General features: G+C 41.4%; 1 protein-coding gene across 4 annotated transcripts in view; it reads left to right on the top strand.

Annotated features, from left to right (window-relative positions):
- Positions 1-24,817, top strand: part of SSBP2 (single stranded DNA binding protein 2) — a 136,452-nt gene that overhangs the window by 10,042 nt on the left and 101,593 nt on the right. For all 4 annotated transcript variants that reach the window (XM_032096552.1, XM_032096549.1, XM_032096553.1 and 1 more), the window contains exon 2: positions 21,959-22,031. In XM_032096552.1, coding sequence (XP_031952443.1) covers positions 21,959-22,031 — 73 coding nt within the window. The remainder of the gene's footprint in view (positions 1-21,958; positions 22,032-24,817) is intronic.

Raw genomic sequence — 24,817 nt, 5'->3', positions numbered from 1 at the left:
TTACGCTTCAAAGATGCAAGATTTAAGTAATTTGTCCAACTGTAGCTGGGGAACATAGAAAAAGTGAATGAAAAAAATATTTTGAATGGTTATTTAAAATAGATGATTAGAAACAAAAGCAGACTGGAGTCCTGGATGCAGATGTATTCCTATTAAATGCAGTAATTAAAAATAGTTGTTTATAAAATGTTACCTATATTCCTCAAACAGACCTGTAAGTCTGTAGTAAGTAATTCCAAACTAGAAAACAAAAAGAAAGATAGAAGTTGCCCAGTGCCAATCTCCAGTTCTGGGTGGGATTACTCATTTAGGGGAAAAAAAACCCAGAAGGTTTTCTTGTCATAAAACCATATTTTTCCTGTAAAACAATGTCAGTGGATTGAGCAGTTTTTCACTCATATCACTATCTGGTAAAGCTCTTACAAAATACTTCAGAAAGTCAAAAACGGACTCTGTGGTTTCAATACTTAGACTGTGAGCCAGATAAATGCATTTGAAAATGCAGGGTCATGGCTGCAGCAGCTTGTGGGAGTACCTGTTCCATATTTTAGAGAGCAGATCGTGCAGAAGGGGCTCCCTGATAGAGCAGCACAGGGATGATCAGCGGCAGCCACAGGGAAACACACAGAGCTTGTGGAAGTGTTTTGGTATTATTTTCTGTTTAATTTCTCTTTGCACAGTGTACACATTCAGTGGGCAAAGCATAATTAGAGGGGCTCTCTGGTGTAGTGTGTTTTTACAGAGAGCTTTGCCTTCTGCAAATGGTTGTGGGCTGGAGTGAGCACCGGCACTTAATGCTCAGCACAAACATTGGAAATCCTCAGTAATTCAGGGCACAAGTGAAAAACTAATTGAGGAAAGTGTAGGGAAACCTAACCCATGGCAGTGTCAGATGTGCCACGGGCTTCCTGACACCTTATTCTGAGGCATTCCGAGGGTGTTGTGAAAGGAACCAAGAAATGAGATTAAAGGGACCAACAGTGCAACTTGGCAAAGTAGTTGCTGTGTACTCTGCAGCCTCAAAATGGAAGTGTTTTCATGTTCTTCCTGCCTTTGTGATTCAGCTGTGGATTTCAGCTAAACTTCAGTCCAGTTCTGTGACAGGCAGTTTTTAGCAGGCCCACAACTCTCTTGGTGTTTCTCGTTTCCCAGTCCAGGAACATATCTGAAGGATTAAGGTAGCTGAAGAGAGGTGACCATCACATTCTCCCAGCACTCATTTTTCTCACTGTGTTGCCTTTGTTTGTGTGTGTTTATAGGTGGATGTATGAATGTGTATAATCATTATATATCAAGGGTTGATATCTTTGTCTTTAGACCAGGCAAACAGGCATCACTTGCATGTGTTGAATCACAGAAGCAGATTGGTGGAAAAAAAAAGACAAAATAAGCAACAGTTTTGATTCAAATATGGAATAAAATTAGAAGGGGCATTTTCAGAGTTAATAGAGTAATGGCACTCTTGGTCCACTTTTGAGCTGGTTCAGTGTCAGCCTTACACCCTTGTCATGTTGCTTGGTATGGAAACACAGAATTTACTGTGTCCTACCTGTTGGTTGTGTAGTGACTGTAGTTACCTCACCAAGGCTGATTTTATGTTCAACACCTGTATTTACTGGTCTTTAGGATCAATATTCAACACCTGTATTTACTTCTCTTTAAGACCAACAAAAGGAGTACCCAACAACCCAGCTTCTTAAAGCAAAGTTTTTGTTTAGAGCAGTGTGAATGAAAGCCTCTGAAAACAGCAAGAGCAGGCCATATGTGTAACTGTTTTCTGCCTGGGAATGCACTACTCCCCTAATGCTAATCTGGTAGAACAAGCTTTTGATTCCCCCAACAAGCTTCCATCCATGTTTCTCCCTGGACAGCACCCCCAGCAACTGACAAGTTTATCCAAAAAGAAATTAGTTTTTTCTTACCTTTTGACAGCCCGAATGACCTGAAGAAGCTTTTGTGCTCCAAAGGTTTATTCTTTCTCGTTTGCCCACTTTTTGGTTTGTGTGGGTTTTTTCCCTCCAGGTCTATTGATTCTGGCTAGGGAATGACAGAGCCTCACAGTGTGGTTCCAGGGCTTGGGGGAATGTTGAAAGCAGCATAAAAACCAGGATGAAGGGTTCTGTTCTGTTTTCTCACCTGGTGGTGGTGGGGGGGACCTCAGATGGAGGGAGAGCTGGTGCTCTTAAGGTAGCTTCAGATATTTTAGCTAAACGTGAACATTTGAAGAGGATAGGACAGGTGTACCACTGTTTGAAACAATACAGAAGCCATCTCAAGGATCAAAGTGTGTTTGAACCCTCTTTGTCCCACAGTCTTATGGCTGTAATGGTAACAGATAAAAATTCTGTGTGTTCTAAGCTAATACGTGATGTGCCTGGATACTCAGATGTGCTGCTGGGACGAACCTTTCTGTCTCTTCCCTCAACTCACTCTTCAGCACAGGAGGCTTCCCAGCACCCCTGTGTGTCTTCATCCAGCATGTAAAAGTGAAAAATTACTGCTACAAACTGTTAGAAAAAGATCTTTCGGGGGTGTGATACAATCCATGAGTTACGCTGCAACATTCCTCAGTGAAGATGTTGAGGTGTCCTTACATCGGAGTCAAGGTTTTTTTCCTTTACGTTCAAAGACTGAAATTCAGTAAACAACCATTTCCCAGCCCACTCCTACTGTTCTGTATTTGTATCCAAGAGTCCAAGAATATGTCTGCCTGAAGTGGCTGGGATCTGAGTATTTCCTAGTGGCAGAGTTGTTTTTTTTTACTTAATGTGACACAGTTTGTAAAACTAGGTAAATTTCATCAGTCTCCTGGGCATTCAAATGATGTTCAGATACAGACTTGCACCAGTACTCTCTTTCTTTCCTGAGTTTTTATTCCTACAAGAAATGGGGATGTTGGTGTGCAGAAGCATCCTACCCTGCTGTGGGATACTGCAGGGAAGAAGGCGCTGGAGATGACTCTGAAAGGTCCAAACCCTTTTGAGTGTCTCTGGTGTGTGACCCAAAGTGATGTACAAGCGTCAATTATGTGATTATGAAATGGTTAGACTTACGTGCTGTAGCCATATCATTCCTCTTTATGCAGTTCCTCCAGCTCCATCCACAATGAAGGAATGGGATGCTGTTGTAAATGATTTGCTGGTTTAGTAGTCCTAAGACACCATGTTTGCTCTGTTTCCTCTGTAGCTGAGACAAGCCCATACTGCTCGCCTCCTTTTTTCTTCTGAGTGTAGAAGGCTGTTAAATGTTGGCGGTTTGGGCTTGATTTTTGATACCCTGCCTGCCCAAAAATGGAAGTGATGTGCATGTGTCTGCTTGCAAACCAAAGCCAAGCTGGCTCTGCTAGTTCTGGGTTTTCTCACTGGACTGGGTCAAGGTAAGTTTGAGAAATACGTAAGAAATAAAGAATGCAGCCCATGTCTGGAAATATTGTTGGCTAAGAGGTGAATTTGAAACATCTTCAGCCTTGCAGTTCCTGCTGTAGGTGTTAGGAGCCTTCTGGAGGAGCATCCCACTAACCTCAGGGGAAGGCTCTAGAAGCAGCCATTTACTCGGAGTGGTCATTTACTGTGTCTGAAGCCCTTCAAGAGGCACAGGGGCTCCCTCAGGGCAGGGGTGTGTGTGTGACAGCTGCTGTGGTGACCCTTTTGGGAGCTGAGCTGGAGCTGGGAGTTGCTGCTCTCCCAGCAGGACTCCTCCATTGGGTTTGAGTCCCTGTCCCCCCTTCCATCCTTCCATGCACTGTGTGCTGCATGTTGAAAGGGGTGAGTCACCTCTTTTATTATGTTTTGAATACTTTCCTCCCAAATGTAGTTTATTTTCTGCAGGGAAAGGAAAGAATTTATGCTGTCCTGGTTCCTTATTTTTATCAGAGCTCTTGCTAACAACTTCCAGCTGAGGGAGTTCTTGATATTTTTAGCCTGAGATATTTAGCTATGTGAGCCTCTCTGCATGTTTTCCCCCTGATATATATTAACTGGAGGGGGGGGGGGATGGTTCTTGTAAGTTAATATATTCATGAGCATGCCTGCCAAATTGCCCACACTGACTCCCAGGAAACTGAACACTTCAGAACTGGGGGGAAGTTTGAGTCTTGGTCTGAAGTATTTGCATCAGCTTCATTACTCCATTCTCTGATTGATGCTGCCATAGCTGTGTTCTCAGTGAAGCTTCTTTTTTATTTTAAAAGGTGGTGTTTGAATAAAAAAATAGATGTAATTGATTTCTGCTTAAAAACACAGAGAAGTAAATAAACTAAAAAGCAGAGAATCATTAAATGGGATATTGCATTATGAAATACTGTTTATTTGGAAATACCTTCCTTCTCTTTTCTTTTTTCCAAGCAGCAGAATCCTCACTCTTATTACCAACTGTTTTATTTGGTGTCTGGCCTGTTATCTGATGGAATTCTTCAATATTCCAGATATTGTACTTGTTGGCACATCTTACAGCATTTTCAAGTTTCTGAATAACCCTACCCTGAAACCCACATGAACACTGCTTTGAAAGAAAGTATAAAAAAATCACTTACATTGACCTTTTGCCTTTAAGAACCACCTCAGCCTGTTTAACCATAATTTCAGAGATCCTACTGTCATCAGTTCTTTTCCCAGCAAAGTTCAGACTCAAGATGAAAAGCTGCCGATTTGCCTCAGTGGACCGTGGTGATTCCAGCAACTGCTCCAGCATTGTCCCTGTGGGGCTGGGGAGGTGGGGGTGAGAGGTGGTGGGAATCATGCTCACTTTAAAAGGAAAATTAAATGTACGTTTGCTGTTAAATACAAATGGACCATAGTGCCTTTTCTCTGCATCCCCTCCAAGGTGTTTGTTTATATGGGACAATACATCCCATGGCCCCTGCTCTGCAGAGTGAGGAGATGACTCTGCCTTCTCTGCAGAGGCTTTGTCTGAGTGTTCTGGTTCCAGTCTGCTCTGTAGCAGGAGTGGGAGCTGCTCGAAGGCTGCAGCAGCCACCAGGATGTAACCCATTAACTGGGACCAGCTGGGCACACGTCTGCACTGGCAAGGCTGCAGCAGCTCCTCACCACCCAGCGATTCCTTTACTGGAAGAGGGACCCTGAACCTTCCAGTAGCCATTGGCAAAGCTGAATGAAGCCTTAAAGTTGCCACCCAAAATAGTACTGTGGGTGTTGGAGTTATTTTTGGGGCTGTGTGCCCAAGGGTTTTTAAAATGTTTTTATATATTTAAAAAAAATTTAAATAGTGTTTGTTTAGTCCTTCCTGCCCTGCTCCTCCCTGAGAGTGGGCAGTCATGAGTCCCTCCTCAGACACAGCTTTCTGCTAGAGGATGCAGTTCAATATAGGTGCACCAGTTTTGTTTGTTTTAAAAGGCCAGGTTCATGTTGTACCCACAGCTCTCACCTCACTCCTTTTTGCACAGAGGGTTTCTGTGCACCTCTGAGTGCATCTATACATGACAAAAGGTGGTTTTGAGCGAGCTGCTGTTGTTTGGAGCTGTCAGTCTCCAGCTCCATGATGAGTGATGCTGCTGGGAAGCTGTGGGGCACCCTACCACCTCCAGAATGCTGTTTGGGCCATGTGAGGGCTTCTCAGTGGGACTGAAGGATTAACCAAATACTAATCTTAAGCTTCTTAACACTTAGCGAGAAGTCAAAATTTCATTACTTTTAATTGTTTCGTAGCAGGCTAATATAATTACACTGTTGGCATCTTGGTTGGAAATTTCTTTCTCTTTGCAAATCCAGTCCTAATAAAGTTTTAAAAAAATTTTTAAATCTATTTTGCTGCCTGAATTTCCTGTGCAACTTGTTTTAAACTGCCGTGCAAGTTGCAGGGATCCTAAATAAACTGAGCAGCTGACTCATTATTTTTGCCATTTGTACAAATATTTTTTCCAGTGGTCCTTCATGAACATGAAAAGTTCTCTAAAATCCTCGCAGTAAAGGGATTTTTTACAGAAAAGCTGCAGTGAGCGCTTTCAGCTCGGTCTATAAAAGTTTTGTAGCCTTGTTTCAAGCTTGTATTTTAAATCTCTTATTCTAATAATGACCAGGCCGGCTCTTACTTGCTGATGAGACCTGACAAGATCGTCATCCATGTGATTTCGTTTGTTGTTTTCATGGCAGCCCTGGGGAGGGAATGAAGCTGTGCCCTCCTCCAGAGCAACCTGGGCGCTGGAAAACAGCAGAGATTTTAACAGATAAATATGTATTTATGTAGAATGCACATGACACGCGGGCATCAGCAAAACCCTTCAGCCCAGGTGGGATAAATGGGAGACAATCACCCTCCCGGGGGCCAGGTGGAGCAAGATGCACTGGAATTTGGGGAACTCCGAGTGCTTTGTCAAACCGGTTGTTATCGATGTCTCCTGTTAATCTTCCATCTCCAGGTTGCTGGGATTGAAATTTAGTCCTGGTGTTGTAAAGTTTGTACCCGCCCATTGTTCACCTTGAGGGAAGTGTGAAAAGCGCCTCAGGGGGCTGATGTTCCCCCTCTCACCTGCAAAAGGTCACGGGATGCATGAGAAAGGGAAAAGCACCGGCCTCCTGAGCTGCTCTGAAAAGCTGTTTTTAGAATGAACACGCAAATACTTGGCACAGAAGCATCAGGGGAGCATATTCCTTGTTTAGGGTAGTGTGTACTGAATGCTCCAGCTTGAGATTGAAGTCACAAGCACTGATTAGGGGGTTCGAGGACGGGATTTTTTGTTTGGTTGGGGTTTGGGTTTAGTTTGGGGTGGGTTTTTTGGGTTTTGTGGGGGGTTTCTGTTAGGTTTTTTGGTGTCTTTAGGGTTTTTTGCTTGATTGATTTGGGTTGGTTTTTTGTTGGTTTTGTTTGGAGGGGATTGGTTTGGGGTTTTTTTTTGTTTGTTTGTTTGTTTGTTTGTTTTGATTGGTTTTGGGGTTTTTTTGGGGGGGTGTGTGTGTTAGCTTGATTTGAGGAGAGTGATACCACCTCAGGATCCCTCCATGCCATGGTCAAATCCACATTAGTTTTATACCCTATCCAGGCATTTGGTGCCTCATATACGAACAGTGCCAAGGTATGAAGTCTGTAACAGAGATTAGTAACTTTCTGAGTCCAAACATCGCATACTTCATCAACATTTGTTCTGGGAACAGCTGACACATCTTGAAATAAGAGCAGTATATTTTTTCTACTGTTTTAAATGAAATCCTTTTGTAGGCTTTTGAGTGAAAAAAAGCAGGAAAGCACATTCAGGTCTGAGGCAAACAATGAAAAATTGCAGCTTCTCGATAACCTTTACTCCTGCATTCCTTATAATTATTTCACTGATGTTGGCTAAGGATGAATATAGAAAGAAATCATTGTTACTCCTTGTATTTTCCTTCCAAAACCCTCAAAACTCTAGTATTTGGAAGGTCTAATGAAATCATCACTGTAGAAGTGTGATCAAACTCACAAACAAGCAGCAAATGTTGCCTTCATTAATTCCATGTGAGGTTTCAACAAACAGGCAAACAATGGCTCATTTTTATTAAAGTGAAGGGGTAAGATTGCTAAAACAGTGAAAGGTACTGAGAAACGTTTCCCTTGTTTCAGTGAGTGGCCCTCAGTGAAATGAAGAGGTGGAAGTGACTCTTTTGACTTAAGATTTTCAAGGGTGGCATTGAGAGTTGAAGACAGGAAGGGCAAGGCTGGGTTTCCTGGGGAATGTTTGTGGCCAGTGCTGGTGAGCAGCTTGTCCCTGATGTCCCGACAGGTCTGGAAGGGAGATGGAGCAGGGCCTGGCTTCTCTTCTGGGGTGGCAGAGCCCTGGAACAGCTGCCCAGGGAGGACCTGGAATCCCCCTTTCTGGAGACATCCCAAGCCCACCTGGACACGTTGCCATGTCCTGTGGAGGAGACTGTACCCCTCCTAAAAACCCAGAACACAAGAAAGGTGTGATAACCACCTGGAGTCTCTTGCTGTGCACCAGCCAGGTCTCTGCTGTCTGCACGTGGAAGGGAGGAGTGGTCTTTGTAAGGAGATGCTGCTTTTCCCTTCTTGGCCATAACAGATCTGGTTGGTAAAAGGTTTGGTTTTGGGTTTTTATGGATTGTTAGGAGGTCTGGTAAGCACTCTTAACTTTGCTCACCATCAGTCCCAGAGCTCCCATAAGGCTTAAATTTGTTCTGATAGTTGATGCCCATAATGAGTTACCTTTGGAAAACGTATTTTATTAAAAATTATCTCCCCATGGCTGTTTTACCTTCAGGGAGGATTTGGGAAATTGCAGAATTCCCAATAGAAATAACTTGTAAAGGGAGGTTGCATGGGGCTCAGATTTCTGTTACTTTCACAGTAGCAAGACTTGTGTAGCTCCAGATACTCCCTTTTCTCCTCATGCTGCTCCCTTTTTCCTGCAGTCCCACATATCTAGGGATGAAGAGAGACCACAGAGTCTGACAGACACTGCAGAGATTAACATTTCCAAGTGCATCTCCGTCTCTTTAAGTCTCAAGGTTGATGCAGTTCGAGGTTTACCCACCTCTTGTTATCCCTTTTCAAGGGCATTTCATTGTGGGTTTTTTGCCATTTCCTTTGGAGCACAAGAAACAGAGTGCCGGGGTTCAGGTTTCAGTCACAGTAAGGCTTGTGCTCTCCTGGAGAGGGGAGCAATGAGGAACCACAGAGTGGCCACCTCCTGAAAAGCAAGGGCATTATTTAGGTCAGAAGCACCAGGAAAGGAACACATTGTGAAATAATGAGCAGTTTTTAACTGTGCTGATCTTGCCATGGTTGTCTTGAGGTTCCCATTGGACTTTACAGATCTTTATCTCAGGTTTGCTTGTTCAGTTGTTATTCCCATGCATGCATTTTTTTTCCCCCACGTGAGATTGTTGCTTTATAGTCTGAGTACGCCTTCAAAGCTGCACATCTCCAGGGACTCGATCTTCAAAGGATTGGATACCTGCATGAGAGTCTTGGAAGGGTTGTGTTCATCACCCTGGAGGGTGCTTAAGATCTTTTTAGTGACTGAAAATCCCAATGGGTTTGGCTTGTTGACCAAGCAGTGGAAAGACTGCATCTACCTGTACAGGCATGATGGAAACAGCAGGAAACTCTCTGCTGTGTTGGCACGTCCATTTCCTTGCTAGAAGGAGACCAGAGGCTGCCTGTAGGGGATGTTGAAGCTCTTGCACCCCAGTGTTGTCACTACAGCTGTGTTCCTTCCTGCTGCTCTCACCCCCAGCACTGCTGCTCAAATTCCCACCTGGTACCTCCATCCATCCAGTTCTAGGCTATCTTGCCAGTGATGTTAAATGCCACATAATGTGTGTCATCCTGTGGTTATTCCTCTCTGTCTTTCCTAGTTTTTTCATCTACCTGAATGCTCTGTGTTAGCTCTGCTTACTTTTTCCTGACACATCTTAAAAAACAGTGATTAGTCTGTCTTCATTTATGAACTCAAAGCTTCTTTTCTCTTTATTCAAATAACAGAGTTATTCCCTTGTCATCTTTCCCATGGGCTTCATATAGGCAAGAACTTGTTGGGTTTGTTTTTCTGTTTGTGCATTCATGTTAAGTTAGGTGATACATAGAAGGCATAATTTAGATCTGAAGAGGACATTTTTATTGTTAAGGACAGGCATTTTTCACATGTACAAAGAGCAGCCTTGACTGTGATTTGTATTTCTCATTGACTTTAAACAGATGAGTAGTTTTGAGCTGCATGAGTTAATTTTACACTGTGAGTCTTTGTGTTTTTTGTATTTTATGTTTCCCTGGTGCAATGTCTCTTTCCTGAATGAATCCAGACTGCTGGGAACATGGAGTTAAACAGTCTCTGCTGTTTTATTCCTGAATTTTTTGCATGTGGTCTTCCTTGTGGTTGGTTCTCCTGAACATGCTCTCAGAGATGAGCAACACAGGCAACCACTGATATTTGGGGTTGATGTTCCACCAGTTTGCTCAGATCTTGTGCTGCTCAGAAAAGATGTGTCCCATAAGGAAAATTCCATAAGGAGAATTCTGAGTTTAATCAGAAAAATGCCACAAGTTTCAGCAGTGTTAGAAAGCTGTGGTTGATTACTCACTGAGCTGGAAAAAAATCCCAGAGAGGAGAGGTGCAAACAGCTGACTTGAAAACTTAGAGGGAAGTGTTGTTCCCTGTGTCTTGCCATTAAGGAACTTTTCTTGATTTTTTCTATGGTGTAAGTATTTGCTTTAAATTTAATGCAGTTCTCACACAAGAAGAATTAACATTTATAGAAAAAATCAAACCAGTGCAGTACCAGAAGGAGCCACAAAATGCCTTGTACATGCTAAAACTATTAACTGATTTTAATACTAAAAATATAAAGAACATCAGCTGGTCTGAAAGAGAAGACTGACCCTCAGTTAACATACAGCATTATTTCCAAAGCTGTTGAAAACTAGGGTGGCAAAATACACAGCTTTCCTAAAATTTTCACTCTCCCCATGGCAAGCACGGCACCCTAGGCAGCCTTGCCTGGGGTGATCTTGTTAAAAAAAGTATTGGTGAGACACACCAACCTACCCAGGGCGCAAAATTAAACTTCTCCAACAGATGCATGACAGAGGTATAAAAAAAATTCTTCTATTGCACCTAAACACGACTTTAGTTTTGTTAACAGTGCCATCATAACCAATTCACGTAAATTTCCGGGAAATCCCCTGCATAATACCGAATTCTGAGATAAATGACGGGCTGTGCTGTTTAGCTGTATTTTTATACCACAAAATGTGTATTGCTGTTAAGTTCTTTATAAGTGGGGTTTGCTTCTTAATGCAGCAGTTAAAATTCTGCAGACGCCTTCATTATGGGAGTAAAGGCCAGTCCAGTCATGCTTTATAGTAAGAGTACATTTATAAATTGTTTATAGAGGGCTAATAAATAATTAATGTCTGTTATTAAACAGGTTACAGGCATGAAGAGTGTGTATTATGTATGGCAATAAGCACACAGTAGAAGGTGTTAAAGACAGTGTTTTGTCTAACTGCTGCCCTAAAATCCATAACAAATGACCCTTTGTTAAAATATATATTAAACATTTGATTTACTCAATGCATATTTATATATAAATACTTTATAGTTAGTACTAAATATAATTCCAGGACTTGACTCCAGCCTTCCAGTAAAACCATGCTGAGGAGGGAATGCCTTTTTGAGGTGAAATTGAAATCCGGAGCTGTGAATGCCCGGTGCTGTGCTGACGAGCTGTCTTCTTGTAATATACTAATAAAAGGATATTTTAAAAAACTAATGTGTGTTTTCTAAATAGACAGAGGACCAAGTCAAGCATCAGTAATTTGGAAGATAAAGCAAGGTGTTTTAACATGAGTACAAGATTTAGAATCAAGTCTCATTTTGAGTTATGTTGAGAGTAAGAAATGGTATTCCTAATGAAAATTAATTTCTGTGTTTTAACAGGCAGTTACATTTTCTTTATTTTTGGTTTTAATGCAGTCATCTGCTGTTGCCAATGAAAATGTTGCATTTAATGCAGATTTCTATATATATGTACAATTTCTTGTGAGATCTGTTTCTAGTTTTACCTTTTCAAGAGGGAAACTTTTGCAGATACATTTCACGTAACACTGAATTAATATGACAGAGATATCGTGAAGCTTTTTTTTTAGTCCTAGGTCTTTGTGGTGTGCCTTCCTTGTCCTTTCTTCTTTGATGGTAGCTGGTTTTGTCCATTTCAGGTATAGTCTGATTTTCTCTGTTTCAATCTGTCTCCAGTAAATGTGAGACATGAGTGAAGGATATTCCCCACTTAGCTGAGAACTGAAATTTTCATGGGTTTTTTTACTCTGTTCAGCATCAAGTGAACAGTTAATGCAGAAACAGGAGAGTTCCTTAGTAAATCACAAGTGTTGACTTCCTTTTCACTTTAGTGCCATTCATTGCAAGTTTAATATCTTTTTCTTCACTCAGAGTTTTTGCAGTTGTTCAGAATCCTGCATCAACACTTCTTTTTGAAAAAGTGTATACTACAGTTTGATTCATAATTTTTCTTCATAAAAGCTTTATGTGACATAACGGAGTTTCATAATGATTTGAACATTATGCATTGCAAAACTGAAGTGGTCGTGCCTGTAAAAGTCTATATTCTGCCTTTCTGTGTATCAAAGGTGAAACAGGAGGCATAAATTGATTTATTGGTGTACGCTGGTAAAAAATATATAGTTGGTAGAAAGAGTGAAAGGATCTTAACAGGCTTTTGTTCATCAGCTGGTGCTGGAAGTGGCTTGGGCAAAATCTTTGGTGGAGTCTTAGAACATCTCCCTCCCCTCTCCCACCGCTGTCAGGACCAGCCCTTCCCTACACTGCAGCAGAGATAATGCTGAAAGGCTGCAGAAAAAGCAGCCATTAAAAGAAAGTCTCTTTCCCCTTCCTTCTGCAGGTAAGAGTCTTGTCGAAGATAAGGATCAGCAAAACAAATCCCTGTTCTCTGCTATTTGTAATTCCCATGTGCTAATTTCTTACACCAAAATCTGCTTTTGAGAGTTTCCAGAGTAATTCAAGATTAGTTTCTCTTTTACTCTAAGAAACAGGAAAAATGAAGAATGGAGGATAAAGAAATAAGTGAAGCATGCAATAGCAGTGCTCTTGTTGCAATGTGCTTGCCAGTGTCCCAGGCCAGGTTGGACAGGGCTTGGAGCAACCTGGGATAGTGGAAGGTGTCCCTGCCCATGGCAGGAGAGAGACAGGATGAGTTACAAGGTCTCTTCCAACCCAACCCATTCCATGAGTCTGGTATTCTATGTGTGTGTGCATGTAGTTTTGTGGCTCAGGATCAGAATCTCTTTAATACCACATAAATATCTCAAGTCAATTTCAGGTAGTGTGTGAACAGCATCCTAAATACAAATATTTGCTGGATCTTAATGTTCTATTAATATTTAACTGAGAAGTGAAAAACACATGAAAGTTGTGTAAGTTTTTCTTCATGAACTTTTCTCTGTTCTCAAGCAGTTCAATCAAAATTCTTTAAAATATCACTGAGAAGAAATGAAAAATTGTGCTCAAGCAGGAGTTTGCACATGAACAATAAGCAAACTGATGTTTATATTTAATAAAACATTTTTGAGTTCCTTTTGAAGGTTAACTTTTTTTTTTTCACTATTATTACAGAGGATTTTTACATGAAATGGTTTTCTCACTCATGAGGTATTGGAAGATATTTTCTGAAGCTCTCCTTATCTAAACTGCCTGAAGTTCTTGCATAGTGCTCACCATTATTTTTAATCTGTAAACCTTTGACTCCATTAAGATATCTTCACTATCTTTTTTCTTTTGGTCACAAGCTGACACTTTTACATACTTCTTTGCTACGGTTGGAGTGCCACTGATGGTGATCCCCAGGGGTCTTGGAATTGTTCTGCCACAGCTGTGTTCAGGTGTTGGCTCAGTCAGGTACATTAATAGGGCTGCAGTGCTGGGGCACATCAGCTCACCGAAGCATAAACTTCTGGAACCTTAAAATGTCTGGCTGTGCAGAACCCATCTGGATTTATTTTTCCTTAATTTATTTTTCCATTTTTTTCCCTCTCCTTTTTGTTTTCCTCCTGCCGCTGCCCCCCGGCTTTTTTTAAAAAAAAAACCAAAGCTGTATCTATCTATTTATATGTTTATTTTTACTTTTCAGTGCCAACTCCTGACATCCTAAAACCTGTCCATGCCCTGTCGAAGTCTCCTATTTGCCAGTTTACTGCCCTCCTGCAGAAGTTGCATCTTGACAACATGACATGGACTTATATCCTGTATTTCCTATCCTGCCTGCCTGTGAAGTTATCCATAAAGTTAACTTAGTAACTGAATCCAGTGTGGATTACAGTATTCTATTAATACCTACTTAAGAAAACAGAGAATTTTCTGTTTTCCCCTGTAAACCAATGTTAGGCAACCCTTTTTTAATTGAATATGTCCTGTACAGAAATGCATTTATAACTGTTAAGAGCAGAACTGCCAGTCTGAGTCAGGTCCTGCATGTGGTAGAACTGGAGTCTTTTGGATGCTTACGCCCTTTAAATTTTGATTTAGTAGTAAGTGCACAGCCAGAGATTGTGTGACAAGTGGTTTGCCTGTTTTGCCTGTTTCATACACGAGCAAATACAACACAGTGTCAGTTCTTCTACCAAACATCAGCGGTCAGTGCAGAATCAAGTACTTCCCATCCCTTTTCTCTTGCATCTGGTTTCTTCCTTTCAAACACTAGGCAGTGGTAGCAATTTGGAGAGTTAGCATTCAAATTTTCTAGACTGACAGTCAAACATTTCGTAGTATAGCTTCTCTACTGCAACGTTTTATTATTGCTGAGGTTTTTTTAAGTTTTGGGGTTTTTAATGTGTGGATTAACTCTTTGTGAGCCTGATTTTCAAATATCTTCCTCCTGTTGCTGTAATTCTTTGTTTGGAAAGTATTCTTACTATAAAAAAAACCTGGAGGATATGGAACCCACTATGGTTTTTTTATGACCCACATTTCAAAAGGAATGTATTTCTGGTAACTTCCAGTTCAGGGTCTAACTATCTGTAAAGTTGTAAAATACACTTGTGGGTAGTAGACCATGCCCCAGGCAGTCTGAGAGGACTGGAGGCTCAGCAAAGTCTTCATGTGTAAGCTGTAGCTGAGGCTGGGTGCTCCAGTTTATCTGGAGATGCTGCTGAGTGGAAGTGTTGAGTAATTGGGGGTCTTGGCTAATCCTCCTGGGCCACGGTCCAGTCTGGGGGAGCAGCAAGAGACTCCCTGCAGCTCCCTCTGTCAGGCAGGGGTGGGCATGTGGAGCAGGCAAGGGTGTAAATCCCTGGAGCAGGGTGGCCAGCTGTGTGGGAGCTCTGCCGGCAGCTGTGGGCCTGGTCAGAGCCAGCTGTGTGCAGTTGTCCTGTGGGTGCAAACTGCAGGGGTTCGAGGAGGAATCTGCACTTCAAGCCCTGCACCTCCAGTTCAGGTGTGCTGAGAACTTCCACTGGTGTGCTTGCACTCACACACAAACACCTTCTGTTGTCTGGGGTGGCTGTTGTTTTGGTTTTGTTCTGCAGGGAAATGCCTTGAGTTCCTCCACCTCAGTCCCCAGTGCAGAACTTGTCACCCTGCATGAGTGGCAGTCTCAAAGCCATGGGTGGTTGTTTGTTCCCAGGAACAGCATCACAGCTCCCCATTTTGGGAGGGAAACTTAATGGTTCAGGCAGAGGCTCAGTTGTCATCTACTGGACCCAAACACTTAAATTGGTGTTAATATTGTTACATGATTTTATTTTCTTCATTGTTATTGCAGTCTTTTCTTGGATCACTGAGGACTTTTTGGATGCAGCCAGAGTAACTCTTATTATTTCCTGTCTGTCTTCCCCTGATATTTGCCATCAGTTTTTTTAATATAGCCTGAAGCCCCTGGTGTTTGTCTTGCACTTCGTATCTCCAGGTTGTCTGTTTTTCTGAAGAAACTCTCTCCACCAGCTCCCTGAATTTCTTTGACTTCCGAGGTCTGATAGCTTCACTCTGATCCTTTCAGAACTTACTCTCTCCAGAAGAAAATTTTACTGCTTCATAATAAGTCATATAAATTACTTTCCACCATTACGTTTTAGGTAGAAACTCATGGAATTTCATCTTGTGTGTCACCATCCCATATGATTCCCATAAAATTCATGAGGTGACTCGTTACTGTCTCTTCAGGGTGTCGTACCAAGCTCTAAGTGCAAAGTTTGCATTTTACAGAGTCTGAACACTGTAAAAAGAGTGAGGAGGGGGAATGGCACAGTCTGTATTTAACATCTGCAGCTGGGTTTAGCCAGGATATGCTGTAAAAGACCAATAAAATATTTTGCCCAACATTATTGATGACACTTACAAGGGAGGCCAGCAGTCCAGCCCCAAATATCCTGGGATTCTTTGGACAGGATATTAAATGTACACTCTCTGAGAAAAGCTGGGAAAGCTACTAGCAAAATCATGGGTCCTTGTAGGAGCCAGATACTCAGAAACACTGATTTCTTTCTATGAATGAAAATCAAATTAGGTGCTACTTGCTTGGTGAGGCTGGTGGGCACTGCATGTCCAGTCAGTGCTGATCCAGCTTGTCCCTGGGGAGCTGCTGTGTGCATTCCTGCTCCCTCCTCCTCCTCAGCCTTCTCCAGGGATGCTGTAGACAGTTTTCTTCTACTCAAAGCAGGCAGCTGCATCAGGAACAGCTGTAATGTTTTAAGATGTCATATACCAATCAGTAATTCTGTGACTTTAGAGCTTTCAAATTTGCGTTTTGGTCAGTACTGTGTCTCTGCTTTGCTCTCTGGTGGTGTTTTTCTCCATGACAGCTCTGTGCTGCTGCCTCTGCTTACTGCCAGGTCAGGATGCATTGTATAAACTCATTAAACACAGCAAATTATTTACTGGGGACAGAATACCATGTAAAAACCCATTACTATCCCACTGAAAGCAGCAGGGGAGACCAAGGTTACTACCTTTACTACCAGGAAGAGGTGAAACATCAAGTATTTTTATAAAAGTCTCAGCTTGCACTTTAAAATGTACTTTGTCAGGTAACAATTTCTTAGCTGCCATTTGGAATATTTTATAATTATAGTGAGTTGTGTAGTTTATTTGGGTTAAGCCCAAGAAACTACTTAGAGAGTACCTTTAAAAATACATATATTTTCATAAAATATGTTATTTTTTTTCCTAACCATGGACTAGGAAGCCTGTGAAACCCTACTGGAAATCTTGAGGAATATATGTGCCAAACAGAGGTGCAAAAATGACAGTTTTTTATATTAAAATCTGGAGGTCATCAAGAAAACTTGCCTTTTGATGAAGTATTGGGAAATCGATGGATATTGTCCCATTCAAGATGGAGCCTACAGAAGAGTGTTTTGATTCTTCAGTAGTTTGGATCTGTAGTAATTTCTATGAGCAGAGATGAAAAATGAATATGAAATTTAACCAGAGTCAGATAAAAGCAAAGTGGGGAATGCTGCAATGTGACAGCACAAACCAAGGCATCCTTAGCAGATGAAAATACCTAAAACCTTGCAATTAAGTGCTTGTGGGGGAGACTGCAGGCACTACCACGGCATACATCTCTGATCTTTCCCAAAAGATCAGTGCATACCAGGTACCTATTCAGTGTTTAGTGACACATTGGTGCTCAACTTCGCACATGGTTGGAAATGGCTGTGCCAGTGCTTGAAGTCTGCAGGAGTTTAAGTAGCAAAAGCATGTGAAATTGGGACACACACAAAAAAAAAGTGAGCTGCAAGCATGTGGGTGAACTGAAAAACCCTGCTGTTGTTTATGGTACTGTCAGGGCAGTAACCAAGAGGAGGGTGGCCACACTTCAGAAGGTGAATTTTTGGGACGTCTTCCAAGGAGTTAAGTGGAAAAGAGGCCAGAGGTGGGTCTGCCTGCCCAGAGCTGTGCTGGGTGAAGGCTTTCCCTGTCTGTGAAACTGGGATGGACAAGGAGAAGGATCAGCTTATTTGGGAAGTACCACCAGCCTCATGCAAGGCCCCCATTCCTTGCAGCACTGGGTGCAATCCCTGTGTGTTTGGGTGAATGCAAGGAAAGTGTTTTCTGCTGTGTGAGAGAGGGAGAAATACCTGGGTATAAATCATGCTGAACACACTCACTTTTACACTGGCTGTGTTTGCAGGGCAGTGCAGGAGCTCTCAGGACACTTCAGTGCCTGGCAAACATCGAGGATCTCCCCCAGGACTGTTTCCTCGACCATTCAATACCTGGGTATTCCTAAGAGCACCTCTCAGATTGCTGTGATGGGATGCAGAGCACTCACAGTGACACAGATCAAGTCTTGAGCTGGAGAGGGAGCAGTAGAGTGGCCAGAGTGGAGCCTCTTGGCAAGGGCAGCCTGCTGGCTCAAGCTGAACAGCCCAAAATGTCAGTGGTGTGTGGGATGTGGCAGTGACCCTGGGATTGCTGCATGTTCTGGGGGGTGCAGGGAAATCCCTGCAGCCTCGAGGCCCATCATGGACCTGCCAAAGCACAGGGAAAAAGTTTCATGATCTTCTCAGGTAGTGCTTGAATTTGATCCAGAACCATGGGTTATCTGGTCTCTTGTCCAGCCCTCTCAGGGGTGGGTGGTTGACAGCAGGCTGAATCCCCTAAATCTCAGGTGAGATGTGTAGGAAAAGATTTATATCTATATATATACACACACACATCTATATGTCAAAAATATATTAAAAATAAATAGTTAGGGACAAATTATATTACCATATAAATATGTTAAAAACGAGGGGAGAGAAGGGGGGGAAAATAACTGTCAGTATGACCAAATAGGCCAGAAAGCATGGTTTGGCATGTTAAATAAACTTCCTCAGAAGGGTTGTTTACCAGTGTTTGTTGAAACTTGGTAAAACCAGCTCACCACCAGGAGCTTTGGAGCAGGTTTTAAAGTACTGGATTGATGGATTCAAGAAAAGTTGTTCAGAAAACCCCCACTAGTGCTAAGATTCAGTGCTACTTGCTCTTGTTTTAGAGAATGAGGTTTGTAATTTGGATGTGAGATGAGTGAGATTCCTAGGCTTTGAAATGAAATGTGGATTTGAACTGAAGTCTATAAACATTTTTGAAAACAACAAAAAAGCTACTTCTCTGTATAGTTCAGAGTAGTAATTTTAGAATACGTGAGGTTTTCTGAAACATGGGGAGTAACATTTAAGATCTCTTCTACGGAGTTGCTTTTAATTCTTGCTCAGCTGCTTCACTCAGACTTACAATTATGTATGGATATTGATTTTCTAGTTCTTTAATTACTGTTTTGAACCCACCAAAAGCTAAATGGATGGTGTGCCATATGCTGAACTCTCCATACAGGAAGAGTTTTCAAAAAATTACATCTTAACAATCTAAAAATGCTATAAATATGTCTTGGTGATGCTCAGATCTGGAACATTCCCATTATAGATACTTTATTTTTTTACATCCAGCGTCAGATGTTAGCTGCATAATGGCTCTTGGTGACGGAGGAAGTGGTGGGAACACTTCTCTGATGTGCAGTCTTAGTCTTTTGGTTTGGAATTGGGTGAGTTCACCATGTTTTTTGTCAATGGAAATGCTGCTGCAAGGCTTGAGTTGTAAGTTCTCATTAAGCTAATTGCATCTCCCCATCTCTAAAATGTAGCAATGTAATTTCCATGGCACAGTTAGAGGATTAGTGTTTATTTCCTGGTAGTATTCTGATAAATGGTTGACTTGAACCACTTAAATGGTTCCTTTCTTTGGAATTCAGTAGCTGCTTGTGGGATGTAAGAATGCCTTGTCCAATTAAAGCAGAAACTTCAGGCAAAGTGCACCAGGTTAGCAACATGAGTCAGACAGTAACCTTTTTTGTTTGTTAATGGAGTGAATGTATCATCAGGGTACAGATGAATGTGTGCTCTAATTGTCTTGGCAGGGAGGGGGGAGCTCTGGCCTGTGTCATGTCTTTAACAGAAATTACTGCAGCATTGTCATAAATTGATTGGAAATATTTTTTCCTCACATTACTCATGGGATGTCAACAACTATGCAAATGTGAAAATTCAACATATGTCTGCTTGCTGCTTCTGCACAGTTTCTCACACCAGTTTAATGAGTAAAAACTGTCTTTTTAAAATGTCACTTCAAACCCAAGTCTTTGGTGTCGAAGACCACCTCGCTATTACTTTCTTAGTCTTGTGCCAGCATCTGAAATAGTTTATTAATTTGTTCATTTTACACATTTGAACTGTAGCCTGGTTTTTGTCCTGTTCTGTTCCTAGCCTGTAGTTACAGTTTGTATATTCAGTATTCCTCCTTGTTACACAGTGTTGCAACTTTTTGGGCGTCTCTGCTGGTCTTTCCCCAGAGCATCAGTTTCCCATTAACCTTTGGCTGTGACACGGTGAAACATTAGCATCTCTCTTTTGATCTCTGCGGCGAATGCATTTATTTCCGAATTGTTACATTCTGTAAAGACTTCCTGACAGCACAATAACAAGGGCTGGGCCAGCGATACAGACCTAGTAAGACCTGATTGGGTTATTCTGTGTTGTGCTCCTGTCCCACGTCTGCCGGTGGGAGGTGGTCCCAGCTGTCCTGGCAAAGGAGGCAGCCAGTCCCCTTGCCAGCCTGGGGTTTACCACAGGTGGATCAACCTGGAAGCCTAAAGCCTGGCTGTTCTTTTACTGAAATCTGCCACGTTTACCCTCCACACACTCATTAAACACCACTTCATTGCACTGCTGGTAAGAGGTAACAGCTCTTGCACAGAGCTGGAGATGTTAACAGTTATCATCATGCTTAATTAGCACATTCTGTGTGTTTATGTCAAACGTTTTAGGGTTGTCTTTTTGTTGCAGTGTTGAAATATCTTGCGTTTTTGGGGCAGAGACAGTGGGGACAGGCAGGGATGTTGAGCTGTGCTGGAGCACTCGTGGGTACCCCAGGAGTCCTGACAGGAGTCACAAATCTCTCTGGACATTAAATCTCTCTTGTGCTGTCAGTGTGGGCATCACAGTGCCCTCTCTGCCAAAGCTTTCAGTCGAGGGCAGACCCATGGGGGTGGTGTAAATGCCTGCAGTAAACCCAGCGTTCGTGCTGCTTTGCTTTCCTTCGCGGGGCAGGAAGGATGCGATCGCACCAATCCTTTTATCCGGACTGCAGGGTTCATGTTTTGGTAAGAACAAAAAAGGGACTCTCATAAGACAAATGAGGTGCTTTAAAGCATTACTGGGTATTCAGGATGTATTGGCTGTGGCAGAAGAGCATTTCTTCTCTGTCTTTTACATCTGTTTTAGATTTTGTCTACAACATTTATTGCTTAAAATTTGGATGGTAGCTGGAAAGAATTAAGTCAACTCTTAGGAGATCCGCTCTCCCCACAGTACTTAGAGAGTTCAAACTAAAACTAATCACATGTTTGAATTATATATATTTAATTTGAGAAGAAAGTACATCTTTTCTTTTGAAGTTGGACGGAGAGTAAACTAATACATATATGTACTGCATGTACAAAGTACAAACAACTAGTGAAAACCATTTTTGGGCAATGCCTCTCTGAGGAGATTTTAAAATTTCACACTTCATAGATCACTGCCATAATTAGTGTTCTATCAGTGCCACGATGACAGTGGTCACACAGACCAAGGCATGGCGTTTCGAACAGTAACAGGAAGACAGATCCTCTCCCTCTTCTTTGTGAAGTTATCTGCAGGTTTTTGAAAATGAATAGTAAGAATGTTTCAAATAAGAATAGATGTGTATCACTAGATGCATTCAAATACATTTTACTTCTTAGAAACAGCACAGGTAGCAAATGTAAAAGACATCTATCTCCTTCTCCTTCTCCTCCTCCTCCTCCTCCTCCTTCTCCTTCTGGAAAGACTGGAGGCTCGCAGACAGACAGACAGGAGTCTCTGGGGAGTCACTAGAGCTGTGGCAGTCATTTGTAGCTCTGCTGCCATCAGAGCCCAGGTCTGGATGAATCTCAGGATCCGTTTTCCCTTCGCTGCAGAGCTGTGGTTGTTGAGCTGTGCGGTGCAGTGAGGCTGCCATCGCTTCTCCTGATGCAGCCTGAAGTTTCCGTGTTCTTTGGAAAAACCACAGGGCTGTTTTTCAAGTGTGCTAACAACTTGACACATTCCACATGTTAAAAAAAGTTGACCTGGAAAAACAATCAGTGATGCTGTATGAATACATTGTATTTACAGTAAGCACGCTCACTCAGAGCAGCACTGGGTCACTTGTTAGCTCACTGGGCGCTTGGCCAAATATTAAAAATGTTGACATTAAGTAATTTGGGGGCTTAATAATGTTTTAATTGATGACTATTTAAACACCTCTGGTCAGATTGACCTACATGGCTAGCTGAACAATTCTGGTAGAGGTAATAGATTTGGCACGCTCAGTACGTTGTGGAAGGCAGTGGGGCACATCTCAAACTTTTGATAAGCCTTTATTTCTGAAGACAAGGAGCAAACAAATGCACAATACTAAATATTGTCCTTTCTGTTTGTTTTCCAGATTAGCACTGTACGTATATGAGTATCTGCTCCATGTAGGAGCACAGAAATCAGCCCAGACATTTTTATCAGAGGTGAGTTTTCTTATATGACTTCCAAGGGCCTGCAAGTGAAATAAATATGATTTGGTCTAGAATAACAGCAGTGAGAACCTGGGGTATCAGTTCACCTCAATCAGTAGTTCCTCATCCTCTGGAACCCAGTTTACCATGTCATTTTACATGACTTTGTGTAACTGTTTTTGCTGTGGTTTGTTATCCCCATTCTACACTGGGGAAGATTAATCTATTTTCTCTAATAAGTGGGCATGTTGGAGAACACTTCAGTGGTACTCTTTTTTGATGACCTTTTAACTTACTATTGATATCTCCAATTGTGAATGATGGGCCCTTCTAAATGTATTTTACATCCCACTGTCATACACTCTTGGTTCTCCTTTTCTGAAGCACTGCTGATCTGGCTGTGCTCTCACCATGCTTTTAACCACTTCACTTCTTTTCATCTGTTGAATCAATGATGGCTACAACCACTTAGGTCCTGCGTTTTAAAACACTTTCAACTGCTAATGGAATTTTTACCTTTACACAGTGGCTTATTTTTTTTTAAGAGTCTTTTCAAAGACTTCATATGCATCTTTTGAAAGCTGAAATAAATTATGTCTCCTTGGCATTTTACTTTTGTCCTGGGATACAAATGTATGCTGAACATATTGAAGTCTTCTGGGTTTATTATTGTTTTTAGTCTTTCACAAGAATATATAAGATGATAATGATGATATTATTATCATCATAAATATGATATAATAATGATATAATGATGATATGATCATGATATAATAATAATAATAGCAATGTAGAAGTAGTAATAATAGGAATAGTGAGCAGAAGTTGGGAAAAAATAGGCAAGATACTGTCTTATGAAAATTTGCTGCTTTAGCTGATCCTCCTCCAAAAGCTAATAAAATTATTATGCTGGTGATGACATTTTGGAGATGGAAGAGGAACAAATGAAAACCCAGAGTGTTGTTTGTTATGTTTACACAAAACTGACAAAGCAGATTTAAGGGAAAAGGGTAGAATTGTAGTAGGATCAGTTTATGTTTATAGTAAAGCATGTTTTTGACAATTGTTATATCTCTGTGGTAAAGGAATGGAAAGATAAGAGATAAAATAATGTAGAGTATCATCTTAGCTTTCCCCAAACAGCTGTCATTTGTAAATAACGCATTGTACAAGGTAAATTCTGCTCACTTTATTTATATGATGTATTTGCAAAATGAGCAGTTGGCAGAAGCGTAGCTGGTACGACGTGTGGATTTCCAGAAAACATTAAATACAGTGTCTTGAAACTCATCTTTTAAAACTAATTCAGTCTTGAGTTACAGAGAAGTTCTCAGATGTGAACAATGAAACATAAGGATATATCAAATCTTCCAAATTAAGACTTACACTCATCAAGAGGTGGTCAGTAGGGTCAGGGACAATTAGCAGTGCATAGAGTGGGTATGAGGTACAAGCTGTGAGTTTATTTCCCTCTGTAATTAGCAGTGCAGAGGGGTAAATGTGCTGATAATTCTTGTGAATGGTTCTTTGGGCTGGAGGCTCTCTCAGTTTGGGTGGGTTTCATTTAAAAGTTAAACGGTTCAGAGCAACTCTCAAGCCCCAACACTCAGCTTTAAAGAAGAGCACACAGATTATCTGAGCTGTAGGGCAGGCAGTGATGTCTGAAGGTTAAGAGCCCTCTCTCACAAATCTGCCAGGGACTGTGGCTCAGAGGAATGGAACCAAATTAAAGGAAAATACAAGTCGGATATCCATGAATCCACTGTGAAACTCTGTAACTTAGGGATGGTTGTCCTGAGCATCCCTGTGTTTCTGTTGTGCTTTGTGTCTAGTTTGATTTTTGTACACTTCCCTTGAAGAGCTGATCCTTATCCCATGTATTCTCTGTCCTGGGAGTCAGATTCCAGCCTTGGAGGGCTAATTCCTGGCTGAACGAGGTTAGTGGGCATTTCCCAGTTAGTCCATCCCTGGCTATGAGCTTAACCTGTACAGTTGACAATGAAGCTTTTTTTTTTTTCTATAATGAATAATTCTTGATAAGTCTCATTTATCAGACAGACTGCATCTGCCATGTGAAGCACAAGTAAGGATACTCTGAAAAAACAAAACAAAAACACTTGAAAAGAGCCCCAAACTTCCACATTCCCTTCAGTCTCCTCCAAATCAGTTTCTCAAGATGGAATATGTCCCAGGACTCACAAAATACCTGAATTGGGTAATTTCTTCACCAGGCCCTGCTTTGAAGAAAACAAAACACTGCTTAGACATAATGTGGGTGTTCTACACAGACAAAATTTTTACTCTTAAGCAAATGATTTTTCTGCTTCAGGAATCCCTTTCTCATTCTAGTTGTACATTGCATCTCTTCATTATGTTATTTTGAACCTTTTCAGAGGTACTGTGTGTTCCTGATTATTAATGCAAGTCTTTCCAAGACATTCCCAGGGCACAGGAGGAGTAGCTGTGCCTCAGAGAAGTGTATTTGAAGAGTGTGTAATACCTTTGTAGTAGCTTTGGCATTCAAATGCTCATTACTTTTTTCTGCCAGCACTTAAGCAGGAATTTTGTAAAATATGGTTTTTTTGTATTAACAAATGTGAGGGATGTTGGTTCATTCTGCCAGCTTTACCAACTAAAGTGATAGTGGCTCAAGGTTATATTTTATAAACAATTTAAAACAGCACAATTATTTTTGAATTGTTGTGTTCATATAATATATCAAAATTGCATTAGGTTTCTTCATGTTTGAGATTTTCTGTGTGGATTTTCATGTAAGTGCAAACAACATTTTTAGGTGT

This window comes from Corvus moneduloides, chromosome Z (assembly GCF_009650955.1).
Source record: "Corvus moneduloides isolate bCorMon1 chromosome Z, bCorMon1.pri, whole genome shotgun sequence".
In the NCBI taxonomy this organism is placed as follows: Eukaryota; Metazoa; Chordata; class Aves; order Passeriformes; family Corvidae; genus Corvus; species Corvus moneduloides.
This window is presented reverse-complemented; position numbering and strand designations above follow the sequence as displayed.